At 33.1% G+C, this 27,525-nt stretch overlaps 1 protein-coding gene across 1 annotated transcript in view; it reads right to left on the reverse strand.

Annotated features, from left to right (window-relative positions):
- LOC124362806 (CCR4-NOT transcription complex subunit 1) overlaps positions 1–27,525 on the reverse strand; it is a 150,465-nt gene that overhangs the window by 92,187 nt on the left and 30,753 nt on the right. The window contains 8 exon segments of the mRNA XM_046817626.1: positions 5,066–5,258; positions 6,010–6,134; positions 6,351–6,526; positions 10,579–10,783; positions 14,686–14,917; positions 15,755–15,870; positions 16,673–16,831; positions 24,785–24,892. Of these exon segments, the coding sequence (XP_046673582.1) occupies positions 5,066–5,258; positions 6,010–6,134; positions 6,351–6,526; positions 10,579–10,783; positions 14,686–14,917; positions 15,755–15,870; positions 16,673–16,831; positions 24,785–24,892 (1,314 nt within the window).

Below are 27,525 nucleotides of genomic sequence, written 5' to 3' on the forward strand. Positions count from 1 at the left end.
AATAGAAAAACATTTGAAACTGCGATCGTAGCGCATTCTGCTGGATCCAATTTAAAACATACCAAGATAAAAAACAATTTATTGATAAACCAAAAATTAACTGATCAATCACTGCACACTTAATATTTACCAATTTCAGTTCCAATTTTATATCTGGATAACCTCTATTGATATTCCTGATTAGCCTAATCTAAACTACCGAATTTCATTATAGTTATTTAAAATTACAGTATAGTATCAGAACTGGCCAACAGAATTTAATTTAAAACCAATTCCTACACTATTAACAATAGTTATTCACACATGTGATTTGTATGCTACTTAATTTGAACTTATCTGAGCAATTTTGACTGCAGATTAAAAATGTAAATTACAACAAATTATTTGAAATCCATTAGTTTAAAACTTGATTATCTAAAATGTCAACAATAGTTATTCACACATAGAAACACAACCTTTTGATTTGTATGCTACTTAGGTTATTTGAGGTAATGCGACCAATAATCTCTATTAATGTACTATTACAATTTTAGCACTCACACAATAATTACACAATGTTTTATTTTTTATTTTGTTCCTTTTGCTTGTTGGCTGGCCTTTATAAACTTATAACGCGGCCACGTAGTACACTTTTTATAACTTTATTCTATTATATTTTAATGTTATTTGCCGTATTTACTTTTGAAACATGAACCTTACAAAACAACACACACACATTGATAGCAGCACAAACTGTCGGGAAAACCTGGAATTAAAATAGAAAAACATTTGAAACTCCGATCGTAGCGCATTCTTCCAAGATCAACACTTAATAATTTACTAAGAATTTCACTTAAAAGCTAAACTTCCAATTTTATATCTGGATAATCTCTATCCTCCAAAGTGAGTACAGAATATATTGAAATAAGAAGTGGTGTTATTTTTATATGTTTATGCTTACTCTATGCTTTCAAGACTATAATTGATTAAACGTATGGCTGTGTTGTAATATTATAATGTTTACATAGAACAACTGGTGAAAATTTAACTTTGCAATCTGCATTAGACTACTGATCAAGCACTTTATAATAACGTAATCTAAATGTAAACAAACGTTTCTGCCTCTTTGGTGAACTTCAGCTGAAAATATTCACAGCTGTTAAGTATCAGTTCACTTTGTATTACGTGTCGTAGCACAGTCTGTCGGATCCAATATAAAACACTCCAACATCAACAATTTATAATTAAAAATTTAATTAAATTTGACCGAATAAATAACTATAATGAAATTCAGTAGTTTGGATAGGCTATTCAGAAATATCAATAATTCTATTGTGATGGTGGCTGCTTATTATACTTCAGCCTTTAAATAACTATAATCCAATTCGGATAGTAGTTTGGATAGGCTATTCAGAAATATCAATAATTCGATTGTGATGGAGGCCACTTATTATACTTCAGCCCTATTGGAAAACCATCTTATTTGTTTATGTACACTCCTGAAGGATTAACAAAAAATATTGTACATTCAATAGCATTACGATAAATTAAGTTGTAAATTAAAAAAATATACTTGTTATAAAATTAGTAATTTAAAATTACAGTATAATGTCAGAACTGGCCAACAGAATTTAATTTAAAACCAATTCCTACACTATTAACAATAAGTAGTTATTCACACATGTGATTTGTATGCTACTTAATTTGAACTTATGTGACCAATTCTGACTGCAGATTAAAAAATGTAAATTACAACAAATTATTTTAAATCCAATTAGTTTAAAACTTGATTATCTAAACTGTTAACAATATTCACACATAGAAACACAACCTTTTGATTTGTATGCTACTTAGGTTATTTGAGGTATGCGACCAATATACTCACTTCAATGTGCAAAATGAGTTCAATAACTTTAATAATTAAGTATAGTTTTTTATGCACTTTAAACATCTTCAATCTCTATTAATGTATTATAACAATTAGCACTCACACAATAATTACAGAATGTTACAAAACAACACACAAATTTGATAGCAGCACAAAATGTCGGGAAAACCTGGAATTAAAATAGAAAAACATTATGGCTGTGTTGTAATATTAGGCCTATAATGTTTACGTAGAACAATTGGTGAAACTTCATCTTTGCAATCTGCATTACACTACTGATCAAGCACTTTACAAATTTAAAATATTAACTTTCTAAATTTTAAATGTGAACAAATGTTTCTGCCTCTTTGATGAACTTCAGCTGAAAATATTCACAGCTGTTAAGTATCAGTTCACTTTGTATTACGTGTCGTTCGTGGCGCAGTCTGGCGGATCCAATGTCAAACACTCCACCATCAACAACAATTTATTATTAAAAAAATTAATTAAATAAACTATTAAAACTTCACCGAATTATGAATCTAAACCATTCTCGGATCCAACTGAAGACACACAAAAAGTTTCATTAACACGCGAGAGATCGCACTCACTTCCTGGACGCGAGAGGTCGCGCGACGGCAAATTGCTCACGCTCGTCTTTTACTCAAATTGCCGCTTTAATTTGGTGAGAAAAGTTAAAAAAAAAACTGTGTGTTGTCTCTATTACTGTCTTTCAGTATATACTAATAAAAGTAATTGGGCACTTAAGTTCTAACAAAGAGAAATATTATTATGATACACTGTATATTTGGTTCGGAATTGGTGACTTTTTGGTACGAAAAAGGTCGCGTGTGAGCAATTTGCCGCAATTATATAAATTAGGCTTTTAAATGAAACATTTTATTACAGTAAAGTATTTTATTATGAGGAAGAAATAAATTTTATAATATGTATATTTCCTTAAATCAAAACAAATTGCCTCAAAAACGTTATAATATAATAATAAATCAATATTTAGGCAAAAGATTACTAATTCAATAAAATATTATGTACAAATGAAGAAACCTATTTTATATAAAAGAAAAATTATAAATGTTACCGAAAAATTAAAACTTCTTTCTAAATTTCATAAAAAGTTAAAATATAAAAACCTCTAAATTAGTACAAGTTTACTAATTTAGTTTCAGTGGACATTATCGTCTAAGCTAACTGAAGAAGTGTGTATGTATTCGAAAACATTACAAAAAACACAAAAACATTAAAATATTGAAGATTTAGAAATATTTCCAATATTCGCAGATTTAACAGAATGCACTACGGGAGAGATCGCGCGAAGGCATATTGCCGCGGCAGGTGCAGAGCTACAACAAAAATTCCACCACTCGCAAACAAAGCCGGCGACAGACTAACAGTTGTCAAGGTCAGGCGCAGGGATGTACACTGGGAGGGATAAAACGAGACCCTGTTATCCTGGGGCATCAGTGTAAACGAAAATATAAAGAAATCAAAAAAGCGCGGCAAACTGCCGCGGGCGCGATCTCTCGCGTGTTAAAATCGGTCCACCCGTTTAGGAGGAGTTTAGGACCATACACACGCACACAAGAAATATATATATAAAGATATGTTAGTTTAATTTATATGAGGTTAAGTGGTAGAGAGGCCTTTATAGTCCTAACTTTGCCTCTAATAAAGTCATTTTTCATTGCATTTCATTTCAGGTCTGATATTTCCAGTACCATAGTAGTTTGCCTTGTTGTTCTGACGAAGAAAAATTATATATACTTATGTTAGATGCCTACTTCGGTTAAAAAGTGCCTACTTAAGACCGTTTAAATTCACTTAACCTATGTCACAGTTTAGCTTGCCATATTACCTCGATCAAAATACTATATACGTTCAATTATCTACTTCTCGGAAATCTATTTTGATCAAAATCGTGTTGACATAGTTGAGTTTGTCTTGTCCTGATGAAGAAAATACACACATAAGTAGGACTGAAAAGCTTATTACGACCTAGGGGGAAGTCCTACCTACTTCTTATGTACTTTCAGTATAGGGGGGAAATCCTTATTAAGGTTATGAAAAATTCCAAAATTAAAGTTTTGCGTTACACTTTTTTGTTGGACTGTAGCCAGGGAAAGAATGAATCGTTGAGGCATGTTAGTATTCATCTCTCTGTTTTTCCATAAGCCATTGTTAAAATGTAATATCAAAATGTCAAGGAAACCCACCAGTTTAGAGTAACGTATGTGAAAACATTCATAACTTTGTTCATTAAGGTTAGTTTTATAACAGTATTTAATGCATTAGATTATTTTAATTCGTCACTGGTGCAATCTGGGGTAAAATTTATATATTAATAATTTATTTACTATCTGCATTACACTACCGATAAAGCACTGTTTACTTATTATTGATAAAATTTAAATGTACACAGATGTTTTAGAAGGTTTGTCGAACTATAACTGTGAACAGCTGTTTAGTGCCAGTTTAATTTGAATTATGAAACATAAAAACTACAATTTTTTCTGAATTCCAAAATATTCCAAGTAACTTTTTCTTAATAAAAACCTTCCTCGGATTTCAATGGACATTTTACAAAAAGAATTAACCGAATTGGTCCAGCCTTTATCAAGATTAGCGCTTACCAACACGTTTCGCCATTCATTTTTATTTATAGGATTTATAGTACAAATCTCATGTTCATTACTTACACTATTTACAAATCAGCAATGTTTACTTCTTAGTTGTTTGAACCTTGGAAACAAATTTTATATGTAGTGTTGTTTGACATTTTTCACAATACTAATGCTTGCCTCTAAATCACTTTAAAACTCACTATTTAATTATAGTGGTATATAATATTTTCCTTGTTCCATTATTACTACAACAGACATATCACACAAAACAAGTTTACTAGCACATAACGCATAAAGATAATGTATCATTTGCAGACAATCAATTAAAATATCTAAAAACAAGTTATTAATATGGAAAAATGAATTTCTGCAGTTTATTTTAGTTTCCAAATGCAAGAGACCTAAATTCTAGATTCTACAGAACTACTTGAACAGCTGTGTTGCTAATACCAATGTGAGCTTTGCCTGCATTTCTATATCAATGGATTGATGTACATTTATTAATTTTATACCACAGTACCGTAGTTAAATAGTGAGAATCAAAACCAAAATCCACAAAGCAATTATTAAATACACTCACCTCTATAAGGTGGGGCGGGAACTCTGAGAAGTGTGCGATACCCGTGACATGTTCACAGTATTTCTGGTATTCCTTCAGTCGACTTTTGAACCTGTCCAGAGCTGCAATCCCGAAGTAATACATCTTGCTGTTGTTGGGTTTACGGAGTGCATCCAACACAAATCTTAGTGCCAGCCCAAGCATTACAAAGTTTCTGAAACAGAAAAAACTACTGTAAGATTATCTTCACCCACCATTATACTAATTTGTAATGTCTATTTAGCACCTAAAAATGCCTATTTTCTAGTTTTAAAAATTGCAAAGTTTCTATTTTATTATTGAATGTAAGAAAAATATTACTACAAAGTAATGGATATATTTGTATAATATATTATACGTTACAACACATATAATGTCAATACAATCCAGACACTGCATCCGTACATATTTCAGCTATAAGTAATTTGCGTATTAAAAACCAGCTGACATACGTGTATAGATGAGACAGATTCACAAAATATAGCAAAATTGTGATAATTTGTTAATTAGGCCATCTCTCAACACTTTTTTGTATATAAAGTACATCAAAAACCCGTATTAGCAATCAGTAATTTGCTTACTGTCAATTAGCTGTCATCCGCAAATCTACACAGCAATGCACGAACATGAATATACAATATCTGACTGTAACCAAAGTAATAGTTATTTATAAATTACAGATATTATTTTATCTATATATGTTTTTTGTACAAAAAGTATGACATGGTGTAGTTACCCGTAATTTGCATGCTGCTGATCAGTTATTTTCTATGAATGAACATTCTTGGATGCACCAACATAAACATAAACGCTTCAATTATTTTGGAAAATTTAAATGTAAATCTCATATTTTCCCATAACAAGATTTTCTTGGAATTCCTAATGAATAGCCATCCTGTAAAATCAAAATCAAAATCTATACTCACGTGACTAAACCTCGCTCAATAATCCCCCCAAACAGCTGTGCAGTAATGTACAGCTCTTTATCAGGGTACTGTGGGAAGAATCGGTATTCCTCAAAAAGATTCCTCAACATACAATTGAACACCTCCTAAAAAATAAAGAAAAACAAACACCTAGAGAATATATTTTCTTGTACAAATTCACCCATCAAAATCAGTAAGCAATAAAAATAAAATTTGTTTAAACTTTTGCAGATCTTATATTTTTTAAGAAAAGGTGATAAGTTACTGCATAAATAGTAACTACATAGTTACATAGTACATAGTTACTACACAAATAGTATTGAAATAAAAAAAATTCTTACCCGCTCCCTTTTGCTTCCGGAGTCTTTGAATTTGCTGAGCATTTCAAGAACCTCATCAATGGACAAGGTAGGGTGAGGTGGATGGTTGTAAATTCTTTGAAAGTAACTATTAGCTTCATCTTCTATTTCTTTGGAAACACTCTGTGTCATCTCTGGGAACATATTTGACACCTCACCTGCTGAAACAATTACATATTTATAAAACTCAAACCAAATGGATTTACAATTAGAATTCTTTGTAATAAGATTTTGTCAATTATATATTACAAATAAGTAAAATCTTTCTGAACACATTCTGACATAGTAAACATTTTAAGTTTCACAATAAATTTGAAGATATGAATAATCATACTTTTATTATTAACTTGGGCATTCTGCGCTTCAAATCAGGGTACTTGCTCTCCTAAAGGCAAGTAACTGAGGGACTAAGGGTGGGTGGGTATACTTGACTCCGGTTTTCCGGAAACCCTCCTTACACCTGAACAAATGGAAGCAATCCAAACGCTATCCTGGAAAGGATTGTTGAAGAAGAGGGGTCAAACTCCTTAAATTTCCAGGGAATCAACTGGAGACAACGGGCCTTAATAATCACATGTGAGAATCAAGAAACAGCAGAATGGCCGAGGTAAACTGGATACTCTCAGGCCTTGGGAGGAGGAGAGTTTAAGGATTGTGCTGCAGGGGAATATCTTCCTTGTGTAAGAATTGCGACTGCTTAGTTTCCAGCATAAATGACTCCAAAGAAAAGAATGTCCTGTGCACGAGTGACAAAGATAAGTCTGTGCTGCTTAACTTGGCTATAGACCGTGCCTCAGCAATCAAAGTTAAAAAAGAGGGTGCATCGATCAGCTACATGTTTGGAATAATCAGAGGCCCAACGACTCGGGTCAAGGTAACCTAATATATAATCAAACTGTTAAAAACCCAAGAGCCTGTGTTTTGCTCTCAAAACAAATTAATGGTTTTCCTGTCACGGAATTAATAACAAGAGACTTGGTGGCAGTGGTAATAGATATGGCCACCCAACAAAGGAAAAAACCTCGAGTTGGGGGTAGAGAGACACATGTGACATACAGGGTTTCTAAATCTGCTAGCTGGAGAGGATATAGGAAGTCCCTAGTGGAAGTTATTACATACAGATCCATATCAGAAAAATATGATAGAACTTAATAGGTCGGTTTAAATGATAGAAAATGCCATAATGACAGAAAAACCCCTTAGAAGTAATAGGCCTATGAAAAACGTGCCTTGATAAGACAAAGAGGCTAGAAATACATAAAAATAAAACGAGAAGTCTTCAAACGGACAACAAAGGCAGGTGAATGGTACCTATATAAAAATGTCCTAAATGAATATAAGAAAGAAATTAGAAAAAACAAAGGAAGAACCGGAAGAAACTTATGTAAAAATATTAATTGTTTATCAGAGGCTGCCAGGCTGCATAAAACTCTCCAAATCAACTACTCAAGCCCTTCGGAATAATTGTTTAAGGCAAATGGCAGCCTAACTTAGAGTTGGAAGGAATTGGAAGACACCTTCAAGGAAAAAGGAAGCTAATGTCTCTTTATGGACATTGAAGGAGCTTTCGACAGAGCAGCATACGAATCCATGTAGGCAGAATTGGAAAAGGTTTGAGTTTCCTCAGATGCTGTCAAGTGGATTGTTGCATTCTTAAAAAAATCGTCAAGTAAGAGCAAAGTTCAGACAGGAATCTGCCATAATTAAAGCTCTGAAAGGGTGCAACCAAGGAGGGATTCTGTATCCTCTTTTATGAGCATTGGTGATGAATGACCTCTTGACTAAAGCAGAAGAAAGGGGTATAAAACTACAATGTTAATGCTGATGACCTAGTGTTTATGGTCAGGGGAAAGAATGAAAGGCATCTTGGAATGCCTCACACAAGAAGTCCTTAACTGTCATGGGGGAAGAGTGTGAGGATTATCGCATCAAAAACAAGTATAATAACCATCACCAGAAAAAAGCTTTGAACTAGCCCAACCTGTTCTGCAAGGTACAAGAATAATGTATTTCAAAGTGGTCTAGTATTTTGAAGTAGTTCTAGACAAAAGGCTAATATAGAATCCTCATATTGAAAGCTTTGTCATTATTAAAACTTTATCTAAAGCATCAAAAGCTCTTGGTGCTTGCAAAAGACTTTTGATATAAATAGGGAGTATAACCCAAGATGATATACTGCATCTATGATACTTATAAACCCAATTGTCATAAGCATATACAGCCCTTATGTGGTAGTCCAAAGTAAAACAAAAGACAGCAGTCAAGAGGTTACTGAGTCTTCAAAGACTAACATGCGTGAGCATTACCAAGGCACTAATAGATAAAGAAAACAAGCACACAAGTGTTAAATATGTGTACTTTTTTGTGTTCTTTCAAATCAGTGGCCCTAGAAGGGAGTTTTCAAGGTAAGCTTGTTGATTTTCGTATCATCTAATTATGTACAATGTTATAGTAAAATGGTAGTTATAATGATACTGTAGAACATAGTCCAACTGTTGAAAAAATGGGGTTTAGAAAATGTATTTGGAAACCGGAACCAATTTTTATAAAACAATCTGAAAATATTGAACTGACGTATCATTTATTTAAGTTATTATTCCATGTTTTAAATATTTTGCAATTAACTACTACATTTGAGAAATGAGTTCCATGCAATCAAAAGATTCATGTCATTTTTGCCTCATGTATTTGACAGTCTATTTGTATAGGGTTTTTCATTTTGGGCGAGTAGATGTTGAGATGAAATAAAACAAGCTATGTATGATATATTAACAAAATTTATTTTTCATTTGAAAGGCCCATGTATGCCATTATGTGTGGAATATAAAATTGTTCAAAAGTCCACCACGGTTTCTCACAATAGTACGGATTCGAGAGGTCCAATTTTCAATTATTCTACCGCATAAATCCGGTTGAATTTGAGCAATGGCCTGGGTTATGTTGATCTTAAGCTCATTGGTTGATTGAGGCCTACTGGCATAGACCTGAAAACACCATAAAAAAAGTCTAGGCGTCAAATCTCGCACTATCTCGGTGGCCAATTCACGTCACCTCTGCGAGAGATAACCATACCCTCAAATCGTTCATGCAAAATGTTCATGGTTTTCTTCGCTGTGTGGCACGTAGAGCCGTCCTGCTGAAACCACATGTCGTTTACATCCATATCGTTCAATTTGGGCCAAAAGAAATCCGTTATCATCGTTCTGTAGCGTTCGCCGTTGACAATGTTGTTTTCAAACAAATACGGACCAATCACAGTGCCAGCCCAAAATCCGCACCAAACAGTAACTTTTTTTGGATGCACCGCTACCTGGTGAACCTCATGTAGGTATGCGTTGTCCCATATACGGCAGTTATGCTTGTTAACATAGCCATTCATCCAAAAATGTGCTTCGTCGCTGAAGATAATTTTTCGGCAGATATTAGGGTCCTCTTCCACACGCTCCAAAGCCCACTCAGCGAACAAACGGCGTTGTCTATGGTCATAAACTTTAAGCTCCTGGGTCAGTTGGATTTTGTACGGATGCAGGCCGAAATCCAGACGCAAAATTCGCCAAGTTGAAGTTTGCAAAAAGCCGAGTTCTTGTGCACGGTGAGGAATTGACTGCCTTGGGTTCCTCTGCACACTTTCACGGGCAGTCACGACTTTCTTGAGAAATCTGCTGTTCCTTTGACGTCTGGGTGTAGGCTGGTTGTTTACCGAATTTAGCTACCAAACGTTGAAGAGTTGAAATTGAAGGGCCTCCTCATCTGCCGTAAAATGGTTGCAACACACGTAATGTTTTAACGGTGAACACTCATTTTCATAATAAAGTTTAATCATCTGAACGTGCTGTGCTGCTTAATCGTGTAACTTGTCATGATGAAATAAAATGTAATGAAATGGCAGAACTTACTGAACAACAATATACTAATGAAACAGCTGACACCAAAACAACATGGCCGCCACAGGCTGCCAACATTTACCCACCCAAAATGAAAAACCCTATAGTATTACTATTTATACTAATTTTTTTCTTTTAATAAACTTATAAGAAAGAAAAACAATAGTTCCTACAACACATCAATTTATAATTTGAATTCTGACACTTCTGTAATAATATAGTTTCATGTTTTTGGTTTCTTTCTTTAAAATAATCTTTAATTTTTCCATTAACACATTCCACTGTAATTATTAAATATCTCACCAATAAAGAAAAATAAAACATACCCAGTCTGGATTTGTCGATGGCGGAGGTTGCGGGCTGCCCCATTCTAGCCATGGAGGTGACTCCAACAAGCGAGGGGCCAGGCCCCACCTGTGAGCCGACAGGGGCCCCAAGAGGCATCATAGGGAATGGGGGGGCCGGAGACTGGGATGGGGCCATCAGTCGACTGGGAGACCCAGGTGTAGAGACTAGTGGTCCCAAGCCCCCCTGTGGACAGAACAATACAAACTCTAAAGATATTTACTATATTATAATTATCAATAAATGAATGATTAAAAAACCAGTTTGATCTAAAATAAATGTTAAAATGGATTTACAAATATAAGCTTTATATGTTAAGCCCATTTTCAAAATAATCAACAGAATACTATTATATATCCTTTAAAAATTTTCTAAATTAGTCTAAAAACTAGTGTCTCACTGTTTAACTACACATTTGTGCAAACTTTAAACTTAAAGAGTAATTATTTTATTAGCAATACAGCAAAAATTATCTCAAAACTAAAATGGTTTGTGGTTCTCAATTAACCAAATGCTGACATTCACCTATGATTTTTTGGCAATGAACTGAAAATGAGCAATTGGTATGTTGTCAGAAAAATTACTTTACATTGACATATTTTTTACCACAAATGACAATTAGTTAATGTTAATAAGTTACACATTCTTTATTATTTTCTAAATACATTTATTAACACACATTTATTATTATTAAATACTACAATAGAAAGAAATGTTATATTTTCATAAATTAATATATTACCATTTATAAAATATTCATTATGATAAAATCAATAATGCACAAAAATATAGATATGAGGCACATCTGCAAAGAAAGTACCATTACACCATAATGTTACTGTTAGCACTCAACATATGCACACTTTTCTTTAGTTCATTAATTCCAAATTGACGCTATTATAGTCAATTAGTTTTGTGTTATCTGAGGCAGTTTGAAACACTTAAAGACACATGATGATACTGCCGAATATGAGATTTGAACGCCAGATGGTAAAATTCCATCATCAAATTATTAAGGTTTATGGTGAAAGTGCAACAAGTGACAAAATGTTGTAACATATGTTAGGCATTTCAATGAAAGACAGACAAACGTCAATGACTAAATACGAAATGGGAGGCCTGCCTTTTGTTTGGAATGATTTGGTTGAAGAGAGTGAATGAGACAATAAAAGAAGGCTAATGATTCAGAATCACCATTGATGCTTTCAGATGAAATAATATTTGAAAACGGCTTTGAATAAAACTGTAACCCACTATATAAGTTAGTTATCTCAAACTGTGTCCAGAGGTGCTCAAAGGCTAGTTGAATAGTTTGTATGTGTACCTAATTTGACAACCATTACAAAAGTAATGCAATAAAGCAACATCTTTAAAAAGCACATTTTAAGGCATATTTAACTTACTAACCCTGGAACTGGCAACCAACATAATAGTCGATTTGACATGCACCGTTTTGACAGTTCATACATTACATACGTCTACACTAACACCACTATTTATATACCATTTCAAACAACAATAATTGCTGATTTCAATGGTGAAATTTGTTTTCTGTTTTGGCAACAGTGATGTCATAAACTTGCCAGAACGATCGTCTTCATATAGCCATTTTGAAGCAAGGATCTTGACTGTTTTGGCCTTTATATTTAGTCACAAAAGGTATTTATTTTGCAAGATAGTGTTAATTAATTAGAAACGAGTTTGTTATAAGGTTAATCTAGGCTATTGTGCTATGCAATAGTGTTTGCAAGCTTCAATATTAGGGATATATCATTGGTATGGTTTATTAAGTTGGTTTATAGCTTTTTGTAGCTCTGTTTTAGGCTCTCGTTTCAATAATGTCCCAAAATTTTACTGATATTTGACATTAGAGAACTTGTTGACTAGTCTGACTGTGTAGGCCTTGACAGTGACACCTAGGTTTCCCTTTATGCTTTCTGAACCGAGTTCAAAATTAGTATTTATTTATTGTAATATTAATACAATCGGTGAAATATTTCTATATCAAAATTTACTTATTTAATTTTAATTTTTGTAAATGATGTACCATAGTTACAAGTTTAAGTACATTCCACTACTTTTCAAAAATACAAAATTTAAATATTTGTTATTAATTTATTGCATGTGTTGGAGTACATATAATTCTCTAAAGTTTTGGAAATATTTACAAAATCTTTTTATCTTGAAAATAATCATACCCATAGTAACAAAATTTAGCCTCTGGTGTACTACTTGTAGTTTTTAAAATATATTTATTTTTCAACAAGAGAACCTGGATACCATTATATATTTTCTGAAACTAAATAAAATTTAAAATAAATTGGCTATATAAGATTCTAATATTTATTATATATTATCACAATGTATCAGGTGCAGTCCCACCACATTTTAATAAAAAAAATTGGAAGTGTATTGTTTTATGGTTTATGCATAATATTTGTATACCTTAATTAACTCTTAACTCTACACTCTCCCGAAAAAAATAGTGTATTACACATATAGGTTTATAATAAAAATGTTTTATTTACAAAATTTTTAAAGTATGGTAAAAAACACTCAAAAATGCCCTGACATATGAGGATAAAATGACTGCCAATTCCCAGGTTAAATTGGGAAATATATGCATAGATTTAATAAACCCTTTTTACAACAATAATACTACTTGAATGCGCACGTGTGTATGTAATATTCAAAGCTCAATTTTAATACATAATATTTTAATACTTGTAAAAAAATCAGAACGATTTTGCCCGGCAATATCAAGAGAAAAATACAAACTAAAAGGAAAACATTATTGACAAAATAATTTTAATTTGTTCATTTGGTACTCTATCTACCCTTTTTTATACACAAAGTACATGTTTTAGCAATCAGTATACTGCCGATCAACAGTCATCTGTCAATGTACGCAGCATACTCTCGGCGATGCACATCAGAAATACATAACAAAATTAGCAAAATACTCACAAAAGTAGGATAATTTGTTAATTGGGATTTTCTATCTACAAATTTATTGTCATATATATACGGTACAAAAATAGACACATTTTTGTGATCGGTAATTTTAATATTGCCAATAAGCTGTCATCTGGGAAGATATGCATTAGACTCATGGTGAACAAAATTTTAACACTAACTGCAAGCAAAATATTATTAAAAAAACATACTACTATTCATTCATAACAATCTGTTTATGATTTTTCAAATACAAAATACAACAAAACGTTTTTTAATAAATAATTTGTATAATGACAATCAACCGAGAAAATTATCTTGAAAATTCTGTAGATTTGGGATTTGACTTCAACACATCACTAGTTATTATTACAATGTCATAAAACAGATATTTTATTCTGTAACAAAGTCATAATCTTGTAATCTTTGCAATTTCCGTGAACCCTCATTAAAATCCTTAATTTTTCCGGGACTTCCATAACTTTAACATAGGTACGTAGGCTTATTCTGCAGAAGACAGCCTGCAAGAATAAGCGGACAATTTTCCCAATCTATTGTGAAATTCCCTGACTTTTCCATGACTTTCTCCATATTGTTAAAATTCCCTGACTACTCCCAGTTGCTAGGGAAGTACTCCCTATCACTTGTTCATACACAAGAAATACAAGCTTAGCGGTAAGCGCTTGAAAATGTGATGATGGCTCACACAACAGAGTACTTGATATGGCTGTCTTTACTACTGGGATGTTTTTATGGAGGTTTTTAAATGTAATTTGGTCATACATCCGCTTAAGCAAATTTTGTGTTTAAAAAACAGTACTTACTCTCCAGATACACCTTAAATAGTTTTTTTTTAATTTTATGATTATTCATCCATTATTTTACTGTTAAAATGTTTCAGTTATTGTCAAGAGGGGTGTGTATCTACTTACTTTTTTATAAACCATAGAAAATGATAAAAAATCATTTTAGAAAAATGCTATACCAACACTTGTGATACGATTAATTCTGAATAAAACTTATCATATCAATAAGTAACACTTTGTAATTTCTCTGTATTGCAAATATAATAACTGAAAGTATTGAAATTCTTGTCTAGATGATCTTACAACTGAAATACATATTTTACTAACCTGCAAACTAAAGGCCGAGCTACTAGGCGGCCCACCCATGCCCATGCCAGCCAGGCTGGAACTGAGGTTGGCCAAAGTGTCAACAGGCTGTGAAGCGAAAGGGGTAAATGTGGGGTCCATGCCTCGATGTCGCAGTACACCTGGTGGATGGCGCTGTTTGCTCATCAACAATGAACAGTTGGTTGCCATTGCAAGTATTGTCTCTGACAACTCCTGGGATATGCCACCACTCCTGCTCCACACAAAGAGAATATCAAAGTTACATCTGAAAACTTATTGGCCGTTTTCCACTTCCATTAATTAGTTAACTCTGGGATTGGGAAATAAAATAATAATTCCAATAAAAAACGATAGGCCTAACCAAACATAACATAATAAAACCATTTAACTTTTTTTAATTTTAATAAAGAATATTTTGTTATCCATCATAGTGAGGGGAACAAAATAGACTATTAACAATTAGAAAACACCATATAAATTCCAAGCTTCATTGTTCAGATATATTAAACAGACAATACCAAAGCTAGTATTACTGTTTCTGGTAGCTATCCTCTGTTTCCAGGGCAAATGCAGTCTTTGGAAATTGATTGCTTTGTAAATTCAAATCCATTTCTTCAATGTTTATAAGATGCGAATCTACAAACAATGATCCAAAATCAAACTTTATCTATTTTTCAGAGCACAGAGCACCCATGAACCCAGTTCCTCAGTTGTACTGAATGACATGGTCATTGATGAAGTTTTCAGCACTAAGTTTCAAGGAATTCACATTGATAAATATAGCCCCCCTCTCCTGGTACAAAGAGCCTACTACTCTGTTGGTGAGTTTGCGGATCATGCCGTTGTGTGTACCAATTTAGCGTTTTACCTTTCAAACTTTTTACATTCTTTGTTTGTAATTATAAGTATTATACAATTGAATTTTATATTTTTAAGGGTACTTGTTTGTTAATTTTATTTATATATATTTTAATCGATATGACGCATGCCAAACAATATTGTAATTGTCTAGGGCAATAAAGCTATTATTCTTATTACTACTTTCATAACTACTGTCAAATAAACTTACGCAACACAGCTTTGTAAACAATGAAGAATAGTAGCCAAAGTGTCCGAAAGTAATTGTGCTGACTTCGGTAAGTTTTCCTCTTTCATGATTCCTCCCATAATTGATGGACATCTTCGCTGAAAATTTCGAAACAAACGTATTCTAAAATAACAATATTTATATACAGTTTACAATCAAATAAATCACACTAAAATATTCTATTAATGTGTCAATTGAGTGATATTTCAGGAATTTTCCAGCAAACTTGTAATCTTAATATTTATATAAACCAATTATTCTCAACAGTTTCCATCATAGAATCAGTTCAGAACAACATTAGACATCATAGTCCATTATCACAGTTAAGATTTATAAAAAATGTTTGAAAAATAAGCAAGATTTCTACCCTGACACAAACTAATGTACAATAATTAGTATTTTTCAGATTAAATTGTTGACCAAGAAGTTTTGAATATAGTTGAAGACAAATATTTGACTCTCCAAAGAAATCAAAGATTATGCAAGAAACACAGAGTTGGATTATATTGTCCTGAATGATGCATTATTAATGTTCTACATAAATACGAAAAATAATATTCTTTTAGAATCATGGACATACTCCCCACTGCTACTTCAAATTTAAACTATGCTACGAACTGACTTCTACTGAAGAGGTAAATGCAACCACTTGTTTTCTATTTCCATATACCACTATGACCCAGTTTGTATAGCAATTTAATAATAACTTATAGAATAGAATCTTGAATTCACAGAATCTTCAAAAAAGCCTAAACTTGAATGATTGCTTTTAATGACTGAAGCCTTGGCATAACTGAATTTACATTATTCAGTACTGCACTAATCATATAAGAGGGAAATTAACACTATGAAGTTTTTATTTATGACACTGTCTTGGAGATGAATAATGAACAAACTCACCTGGAGGAATTTCACAACGGCACTAATGAATAGTTCACCGTGTTCTCTGATCTTGTCTGTCAGCCACTTTTCAAGCTTGAGGTACTCTCGCCGAGATGCCAGGCAGGCTAGGTCGATCACAAAGGGGAACGATTGGGCGTTTAGAAGCATAGAAAGGGCCTGTTACAAAATACATTGATAAGTTGTGAACACTTTATTATTTCAATCCTTTTTTCTAGGAGTTAAAAGGTTGATAAACAATCAAAAGCTTAACCTGATTTTCATTTGTACTAATGATATATGCTTCTCTTTACCAATAAAAAATGTTTCTATCAATGTTCTATGTTCATCATGTTTCTTACTAAGACCTTTTTATATAAATGAATGTGCATAATTGCATTATTTAAGAAATGCTAAGAGTTAAACAACAATTTATGCACACATTTAGATAAACATTACAACTAATTAAGTGTGAAATTTGCTATCCACAAATGCTCAAAAAAGCACCCTTCTGTCAATATTATTAATATTTTGTTTTAAGGCTGTTCAACCCAATTTGGTTGGAAATAATTTGGAGCATTTCTTCAAATACATTAAAAAAAGTTATTGTTATCTCAAACGGCAAATTGAGAAATCTGTTTACAAATATTGTTTCCACCTTTTATGGGAATTAATACTAACATTAATGTTATTAGAAAGAGCATTCAAACAATGCCTAGTAGAAATCTGCCAAACTAAATCAAAGAATCCCACTTCGAACATGGACCATGTAACTAATTTATGTATCTGCGTCGATCCCACAATGGCATCAATTGACTAGCTTGTGTGTTTACCTCAAAGGGTTAAAATTTGGCTTTAAATTTATTACATTCTAAATTGCAGTTTAGTCTTGTACCTCAAATGAAATCAAAACCTTTGTGCATGAACATCCTCACCACAGCATCAAACCTCAGGTAAGATAAACTAATGATAAACCACTGATAAATCTGATAAACCACATAGATTCAATCATCAATATCTCAATAGTTGTGTAAATTTATCATAAGTGCCTGAAGGAAGTTAATTAAGGAAGCATAATTTAACAATGAGATCATTCCACATCAATCTTTGATCAAGATCAGTTAAAAAAAATTCATTTAGTATACATTTTAAAGTTTTGTATACAGTAGAGTCCCGTTAATCCGACCTAATTGGGACCGAGCCCTATTCGGATTATGTGATTGTTCGGATTAGCCAGAATGACAGAAAAATACGGTTTTAAACTTGAGAATGGGTCTATTTTGTTATGGAATTATCAACATTGTTTATTAAAACATGTTTTCTGACTGTTGCATTGTATTTCTTGACAAATAAACGTGTTTGCAAATACTAAGCACATTTACCATATTTAGTGTGAGAGTTCTATTGTTAAGCAATGTGAGCGTACTGGATATTGTACGGGTCCACGTGCTACGGGTCAGACTGTACTCCCCCTCCCATGGCGCGTGCCAAAAATACACACACTGACTCATAGAATAGCCGCACATTGTGCTGTAGTCTGCAGTGTGTCGTCTGTCATCTCAGTGCAAACATCGATTCCACTGTTGTGATTATTTGCGTACTAAAAGTGTGAGAGCTGATTGTTATGGCGAGTAAGCGAAAGCATACTACCGTCACTCTTAAAGACAAGATAGACGCCCTACAGCTTTTAGATAAGGGTGAAAGTGTGACTAAATTGGCAACAGAGTTTAATGTTGGTAAATCTACAATTTGTGATTGGAGGAAAAATCGTGCAAAGCTTGAACAATATTGTGCTACTTCTTCTGGCCAGACTCTTGAAAACAGACAAACAGTGAAGCAATCCCAGTATGATAAAGTGGATGAAGCGCTTTTTGTTTGGTTTTCCCAGGAAAGGGAGAGAGGAACTCCTTTAAGTGGGCCTATTGTTCAAGAAAAGGCAATTCAATTGAATGAATTAATGAACAGCGGTGAATGTTTTCATGCTAGTACTGGGTGGCTAGACCGATGGAAGAAGCGCCATGGAATACGACAGTTGACAATTACAGGAGAACAACTTTCATCTGACCACGATGCAGCAAGGGAATACGTGAGTACATTTGAAACTTTGATATTGGATGGAAATTATTCTCCACAGCAAATTTATAATGCTGATGAAACCGGCCTCAACTTTAGAGCACTGCCTACAAAGAGTTTGGCGTCTAAAGAAGAAATCCATGCTCCTGGTTTTAAAATGAGCAAAGATCGAGTAACAATAATGGCATGTTCTAATGCTGCTGGTAATCACAAGCTTCCACTAATGTTGATAGGGAAATCTGCTAGACCTAGAGCTTTACAAAATGTCAATATGAACTCATTGCCAGTTTATTACAGGAACCAGAAAAAAGCGTGGATGAACGGACAGTTCTTTAAACAATAGCTTCATGACGAGTTTGTACCCCGTGTCCAACAATTCAGTAATGACAATGATTTACCCCCACGTGCTATTCTCTTGATTGACAATGCGCCATCGCACCCAAATACCGAAGAACTTTCTAGTGGTGAAATTAAAGTATCATTTTTACCTCCAAATGTTACAGCCTTATTGCAGCCAATGGACCAAGGTGTGTTGCAATCACTTAAACTTAAATACCGCAAGCAGTTTTTGCGAACCCTGATTGAAGATAAAACAGTCTCTTTGGTTAAAAAAATAAAACAAACTAACATCAAGGATGTTGTGTATTGGATTGCTGATTCTTGGGAGAACATTACAGACCAAACTTTGAGGAAGTCTTGGACAAAATTATGGCCTACCCTTGCGTTCCAAGACAACCAAGCAGACAACGATAGAGAAAATGTGTTACGGCTAGTTCAAGCAATTCCTGGTTGCGAGAAAGCAGATGAAACAGACGTCAATGAATGGATGGTAGCAGATGGTGCGTGCTCCGAATTCCTAACTGATCACGACATAGTTGCGGCAGTCACTCAAGAATCAATCGAGAGTGAGGAGGAAGGAAGTGACGACGAGATCCTGGGTGATAAATGAGAGTTGGTGCCATACGCAGACGGTGCAGCAGCACTTAACCTTGCACTACGATACTTAGAGCAACAGGCTACTGCTACACCTGCCGATATCATGTTTATGACACGATGGCGAAACTACGCGTCATCCAATAGACTCTCTTCAATGCGACAGAAGACAATAACTGAATTTATGCCTTTTAACAATTAATATTGTACTCAATAATAATATCAGTACTGTACGTCCAATTTTTGTTTGATTTCACTTCTTAATACAGTAATTTAACTCATACTTAACCTATAAGTTTCAATTTGGTACTGTATTTAACTTCATTATTTATGTACTGTACCGTACACAATTTGTCTTAATAAAATACTGTATGTCTATTTAATTAAAGTTATCTTTGTTTATGTACGAAATGATGCACCCATTTTCATTTTTTAAGTAATTAGTTCCTATAACTGTTCATTATCGTTATAAATAATTCCTCCTGGACCTGTTCGGATTACACATGTTCGGATTAGCGGGACTCCACTGTATTTTGAAATTGTTATTGCAACGATTTCAGGGTTGTGTAATCATAATAAGATTTTGATGAAAACTGGTTTTTAGGGCTTATTTTTAAACTGACTTCCTGAAAATACCAAATATGTTAAAGTCCCTAAATTTTAGCTTCTCTAGTTCTTTGCTTGATGGCATGCTGAAACAGAGAATACTATAATGTATAAACATATAACTCATTTATTAAACTAAAAATACTAAGTTTTTCCAGATCTCTCTGGAACTCCATTATTCAGCCTTTTGCATCCGAACAAATTCTTCAATTTGGACAGTTTGAGTTCTGTATGTGAAATACACTTGGAATAACCTATTGTTTATAACTCTGTATCTTTGGTGGATAGTTGTATAGTTGAAACTCATCATGATAAGAGTAATCAGTGTTAAATACTGATATCACCCACACTCCTTGACTGTGATAGTGTGCATTCCTTCATGACTCTTGGCCATTTTTGATAAGCAGAGGAGAGTATTTGACTGCGCCAAATTAAACATCTAATATTAACCCTCAAAGTGCTACTATCGCACTGTGCGATATGTTCGTACCATTTCAAAGTGCTACTATCGCACTGTGCGATATGTTCGTTTTTTTCATATCACAGACGAACGGTTCGCTCAATAACGACGTGGTTTGTAAGGCTACATGTAGGAATAAATTCCCTATCTGGTAACGTAATTAGAACTATGTAATTCAGAAGGTTGTGAGAAAGAGTAAGAAGAATAGTCAGCTGATTTCGATGCGTGTCTGTCTGTTACGGTCGTCTCGCGGCCGACGCTCTGAGACCGTGACGTTGTTGTTTAGCTTCGTTCTTTTGATTTGTAAGTGACTTATATTATTGTTTATTGAGTTATTATTTGTGCTATGAGTGAACTTAGTAATTCAAGTGCCATTAGGCGCTGTTTTGATGACGATTTGAGTGAAAATGATAGCGATGAAAGTCAAAATACAGGTGACATCGAAACCGACATTGAAGATGTACCAAGTGATTCCTCGCATGTTTCATCAGGGAGTGGTGATGATTATAACCCGGCTTTAGACACTAATAATTACAGTGACTCTGACAATGAAAATCCAGCCTCTACTACTTCAAATGTGACACTTCCCAGGCATAGGCCTACTCAGCCACCAACAAATGATTCGGATTCTGACAATGAGCCTAGGCCTACTCCACCACAATCACCTGCAGGTAATATGCCTAATCCACCAAATGGAAATTGGCTACGCACCTATCCAACTGAACCACCTATTGATATAAATTCAGATTTTGTACCTAGGCATACTGGACCAAAGAATTTACCACCCAGAAATAGCCTACCTCTCCAGTATTTCTTTTTATTTTTTACTGATATAATTTGGAACCTCTTGGTAAAGGAGACTAATGATTATGCCAATGCTAAGTTAAGGAAAAAAAGAAATTCTGGTACACTAACCCAACACAGTAGGATCAAAAAATGGGTAGATATTTCTAAAGCTGAAATGAAGCGGTATATTGCACTAGTTATGAACATGGGTCTGAATTTCAAAAACAATTATAAAAATTATTGGTCAACTTCCAAGTCTCAGAAAGTTCCTTTTTTTGCTACTGTAATGTCACTAAATAGATTTCAGTCAATTCAAACAAATTTTCATGTCAGCCCTTTGAAAGCAATCCCTAAAGGCGAGCCTGGACACGATCCTTGGTACAAAATTAGACCGTTCTATGATTCTATGAACAGAAGCTTCAAAAGATATTTCACCCCAGATCAAAATATATGTTTGGATGAGTCGATGGTGGGCATGAAAAATCGTTGCTCCTACATCCAATACCTACCAAATAAGCGGCACGCCAGGTTCGGAATTAAAAAATTTGAGGTGTGCGATAGCAAATCAAGCTATGTACTTCATTCTGAACTATACAGCGGCAAAGGATTTTTACAAGATAATTCCGAAAGGGCTTTTTCTGAAAAGGTAGTAGTTCATGTTTTAGACAAGTGTGATTTGTTAGATAAGTACTATCACTTGTACACTGACAACTACTATACCAAAGTTCCTTTAGCTAACGCATTGCTCAGAAGAAAAACATATCTAACAGGAACTGTCAACAAAAGGTCTAAGGACTTATCTAAAACCCTCATCCAAACTAATTTGAAACCAACTGAAACCATTTACTTCAGAAGGAATAAAACCCTGTTAGTTGGCTACAAACAAAAAAAAACCAGGAAACCGGTATATATGTTGTCGACCGCATTTACTGCTGATGATGTTCTGATACGCAGCAAGAAAAGTGGCATAGAAGCTATAAAACCAAAACTCATTGGTGAATATAATCTGAATATGGGCGGTGTGGACACCAAAGATAAGTCCATTTACCATTTGACATGCACCAGAACCACTAAAAAATATTGGAGAAAAATATTTGACAACTTCACTGACATGGCTCTACTCAATGCGTACATTCTATACGTACGGAACACCGACAATCCTTTGTCTAGGCACAGCTTCACTGTCAACATTATTGAGTCACTTGTTGAGGAAAATCAACACCAGCAAGTACAAAATGACCCTCCTCAACAAATACATCCTGGACCAGCTGGAGATGGGGAGCACAACTTGGTGCGACTCCCTGGCGTCAAACTTCGTGTGTGCGTAGTATGCTCTACCTCTCAAAAACAAACCCGCAGTCGGTACTGGTGTCCCGGGTGTCTCTGTGGAGTTCACCCTGGTTGTTACAATCAATTGCAACACTTTGTGAGGCCTGTAGGGGGAGGCAGAAGAAAGAGAGCAGCACCCCCACCAGAGAGTGACTCAGACTAATTTTTTTTTGTCTAATGTAAATATGTATATAAGCCATTTTTCTGTATTTTTAATAGTTTATCTGTCATTTTTCTTACGTTTACTCATATCAGTAACTAAATATGTGTTTATTTTGACCCAATAATCACTATTCAACTACTTACTGACACTTGTTGGTGTGGTAAACATTTTAGTAAAATTTGGGCAAAAAAACATTCTTTTGTTTTTTACCAATTAGTATTGTGATATGTTGTGCAAAAGGTTATGAAGTGATATGTTTCTTAACCAGCATTAAATTTGGAACATTTTGTATATATTTAGAATTAGGACTACTACATTTTGAAAACAACTATACGTCAAGAATTTTGAAAAATAAAAATATAAAAAACTACACAACCGGTTAACAGGACCAGATTTTTTTATGATAAAAGGTAAGTATTTTGATTTTTACTTTATATTATAGAACATATTGTTGTGAAAAAAACCATATGTAATACATGCAATTTGAACATATATTTGTATATAAAAAGCTTTTTTAAAAAAAGACATGTCGTATGCTTGAAAATGGCCTAGCACTTTGAAGTGGTTTAGTCATCACTTGGAGGGTTAATAATGCAACATAAAAAATAATAATTAAAATTTAATAAAACAATTTAGATAAGTAAAGAGAACAAGAGTTTCTGATTTAGTGTTGTAAACATTAAGAGTAGTGATTGTTACTGAAAGGATAATTACAGCACAGTAAGCACTGTAAAAATAATAATGACAAATCGTGATAGTTTAAAAAATTACCAAATAACTAAGAATGGATTGGGGGATTTCTGGCACATCACTTGATATAATGGCCAGGGTTATAAGGGTTAAGCTGGTAACCTCACTCATGAAAGACAGCAGCTGATCATGCATTGGGTGTTTACTAAACTTTTTTTCAATATAAAATATGTTTAGTACTTTATTTGATTAATGTATTCAAAAACAAACAAAATATACTTTAAAAAATCATGTTATAAAATAAAATAAAAATTAAGCACAGAAGATTTTAAAAATGTATTTTTTTAGCATACAAAGGGTTCATAATTTAAAACTACCACTTCAGTTGCTCTTCCAAAAACAAGAAGCTGAGAATCTACTGACCAAATGGAGACTGACTCATAACTAATTATCTAAAAATGTACTTTGGTAAACTCATATATTAAATGGTATTAATACTTCAACACAATCCGAATCTGTCAAGCCAGAAATGAACAATAAGTAAGGTTTATGAAAACTATTATTACCTATTTGATTTTACAGGTAATAGTTAACTTCTCTTAATATACTTATACGTTAAATGACATGTTTTATAAAAATTTTATGGTTTTGAAAGATAAAAGAATAAGTATTGCAGGAATAACAGTAAAAGAAATGTCATAAAAACAAATTTGAGTTCATAACACAAGTAACAACTGTATTTAACAAGATGTTCATAAATCCGGCTTGAAAGTTTTTACAATAGGTAAGCAAGCAGCAAGATGAGAAACAAGATGATCCATGGAAGTGGGGATGGAAATAGCAGTAATGATTATATCAGCAGTAAAAATAGGTGTTTTAACGTAACACATGATTTTAAGAGAGGAATTCTAAAGAGGAAGAACATACTGGAAAATATGTTGTTTTGTTTTGGTCACATGTGAAGAATAAGGCTGTACGAGAACGAATGGTACAAATAAAATGTAAAATTTCAAAAATTAAAAAAAAGAAAAAAGTCATACAAAACATCAAAACTATTAATAATGTAAGCAAGAGACAAAATACAAGACTCTACCTTCAGATCTTGTGCCACTTCCAGGATTCTCGTCAATCTGGACTGATCATTCTCCCCTCGCAGATACCACTCTGCCATTGAATGCATGATGATCGGTTTAATTGAATTCTATTAAACAACAATATTGTTACTTTGATCATACAAGACTCAAACACACTAATAGTATACTAGTGATTCAATCAACAAAATAAAACAATTCAGATTAACACTTTAGCTACCAAGCAAGTAAATGTTTAATAGTACAAGTCTCATCTGACACCACTGCTGTGCCATTCGGTAGCGAACATGTTAAATACCAGTAGTAACTATAGTTAAATAGTAGTATGTAATGTTAACACATTGAATACGAAGCCTGAGTATAGGTCGGGCTAGCACGCACGCCGTTATATACGAAACCCGACCTATACTTGGGCTCCGTTACTTAATTCAATACGTTTCGGATTTCAGTAAAAAATCTGGTTTAGTTGTTTCAGACTATTTCCTATGTTATATTGTTTATATTTATACGTCTTTTTATGACAAGTAACAGTTGTGCAGCTGTAAAAATTGTATTTTCAACTATTGCACAACTGCTTAGTTATGTAACCAACTGATGGCGCAGTGATGCGAGCATTGTTATTTATAAACAAAGTTCCACTGTTACTGAATAAAGTGATAAATGTTGGTTTAGTTTATTTTGATTGGTTTCTTAGAGAGAACAGTTTTATTTTTCTTCATCATTGTGTAAAATGAGTAATCATTTAGACAAAATATCGATGCGCATGATACGTGATATGATGTCAGATTCTGAGCATGATCGTATTTTTAATGACAATAAAAGATCATCTGCGATTCAGTTTGAAAGAATCTTGGGTCAAATTTAAGATTCTGGATCGTAGGGTGAGTTTCTCAACGACAATGATCCTGATCCAGATTTTGATCATGATCAAGACGTGAATGATGCTGAGTATGATTATGATAGGCCTTCCATTATTACTAACATGAATACTTTCTTTCTTTTATATTAATTTTATATTAAAAACACATTTATAGAACATTAGATGGTTAAAAAAAACGTTTATACAACATTAGGGAGTTGAAAAATAAAACGTTTAAACAAAGTTACAATTTTTCAAATTTTATTTTTTTCCATAATTTTGTTTACGTCATAATTTTGTTCAAATAATAATTTTATAATAAAAATGCACATTTTCTAAAACTGTGTGTTCTCCTCTTTAATTTCATTATATATGTTAGGTTAAAACAATGTCTTTATAATTTAAAAAATTGTTTTAAATCACAAAAAACGGCCAGTATACTGAGTAAATTCGATGTTATAGGCTTAGGGTTAATACTTTAGCTACCAAGCAACTTAATGTTTGATAACACGAGTGTTATTGCACATAGTTATGTGCACATTGGAAGCAAAAGCGTTAAAAATTTGTAAGAGCATTTCAAAAATAATGTTCTTGAAATTCAAATCTATTATTATTTTAATACATCTTTCTTTCTTCCCTTTGAGTGCCACTGACATTTTCCTAAGGCACACGCATAAAGTTCCGCGGGTTTTTTTTTTTTTTTTTTTTTTTTTGTAACAGATATTCATAATTTTGTTGTTATTTTGAAATCAAGAATATGAGACATTGTTACAAATAAAATTTGCTTTATAAAAATATAAAATTTTCAGTTTTTACAAAATAAATTTTTTACTTTTTTATAAAAAGTTAAGTTTGAACCTAATTTGAGTGTATATGGTATTTTTAAGATTTGTTTTCTTTATACCAAGATAAAGGCCATAAAATTCTAAATAAAATCCATTTAGGCTATAATACATGATTCTACAATTAAAACAAAAATGGCATTATATGTATAAACAAAATGCTGCCCAGTATTGACACTTTATAAATTGTTCTTCATGAGTTTAGATATTATATTATAGTAATGGTGTAGTATTGATATACAATATTAATTGATGATTATGTATTGTAATACATGAAATATAACATCAATATAACACACATAAATATAATTAGTAAATGAAGAGACGATTAACTTGCTAACATTTGTTTTTTATGGGTGTCAGCAACTTTGTAAAAACCAAAAATAAACCCATTATATTTACACAAAAAACTCGTGTTTTTCGTTTGGACACAACACAAATCACTACGCTACGTTGTGACTGGAAGACAAAATCATCGCATAGGTACTTTGGTGTTATTGCAGACCGCTATTTATGGATGAGTTTTCCTTATTAGGGACTAAAATAAACTTCATTATATGTTCCTAATACTTTCGTTCTTCCATAATGAATAGAAAAATACTTGATGAGTCATACTTGCTGTCGCCAAATTGCCTGCAAATACGCCTAGACGAGTGACCCTTCAAGTAAGCCTATATGCCCGAATCACCTGTCACTTTAGAATAATAGTTGTTATTTTAGTTTTTGTTTTCATTGATTATCATAATGAATTGTAATCGTCAAAATAGGTTAAATAAAGTCTGTTATTTATAATACTGTAATTTATTTTGGTCCCCGGTAAAGATACAACAAAAATAGTGAGCTCCTGATAATACCAAAGTACTCAAACAACATGTTTCACAGATCAAAGAGTAAGAAAACAAATAAAACTCATATTTATCGATAGTTTTGACCTATCGAATACAGATATGTGGTTATTTGAACAAAATAACCTTGTGCTATATTATAAAGTATTAGCGAAATATGAAATGTCAAAATTAGCGACGCTGCGGCATTCAAAGGG

The sequence above is a fragment of the Homalodisca vitripennis genome, chromosome 1, assembly GCF_021130785.1.
Source record: "Homalodisca vitripennis isolate AUS2020 chromosome 1, UT_GWSS_2.1, whole genome shotgun sequence".
Classification (NCBI taxonomy): Eukaryota; Metazoa; Arthropoda; class Insecta; order Hemiptera; family Cicadellidae; genus Homalodisca; species Homalodisca vitripennis.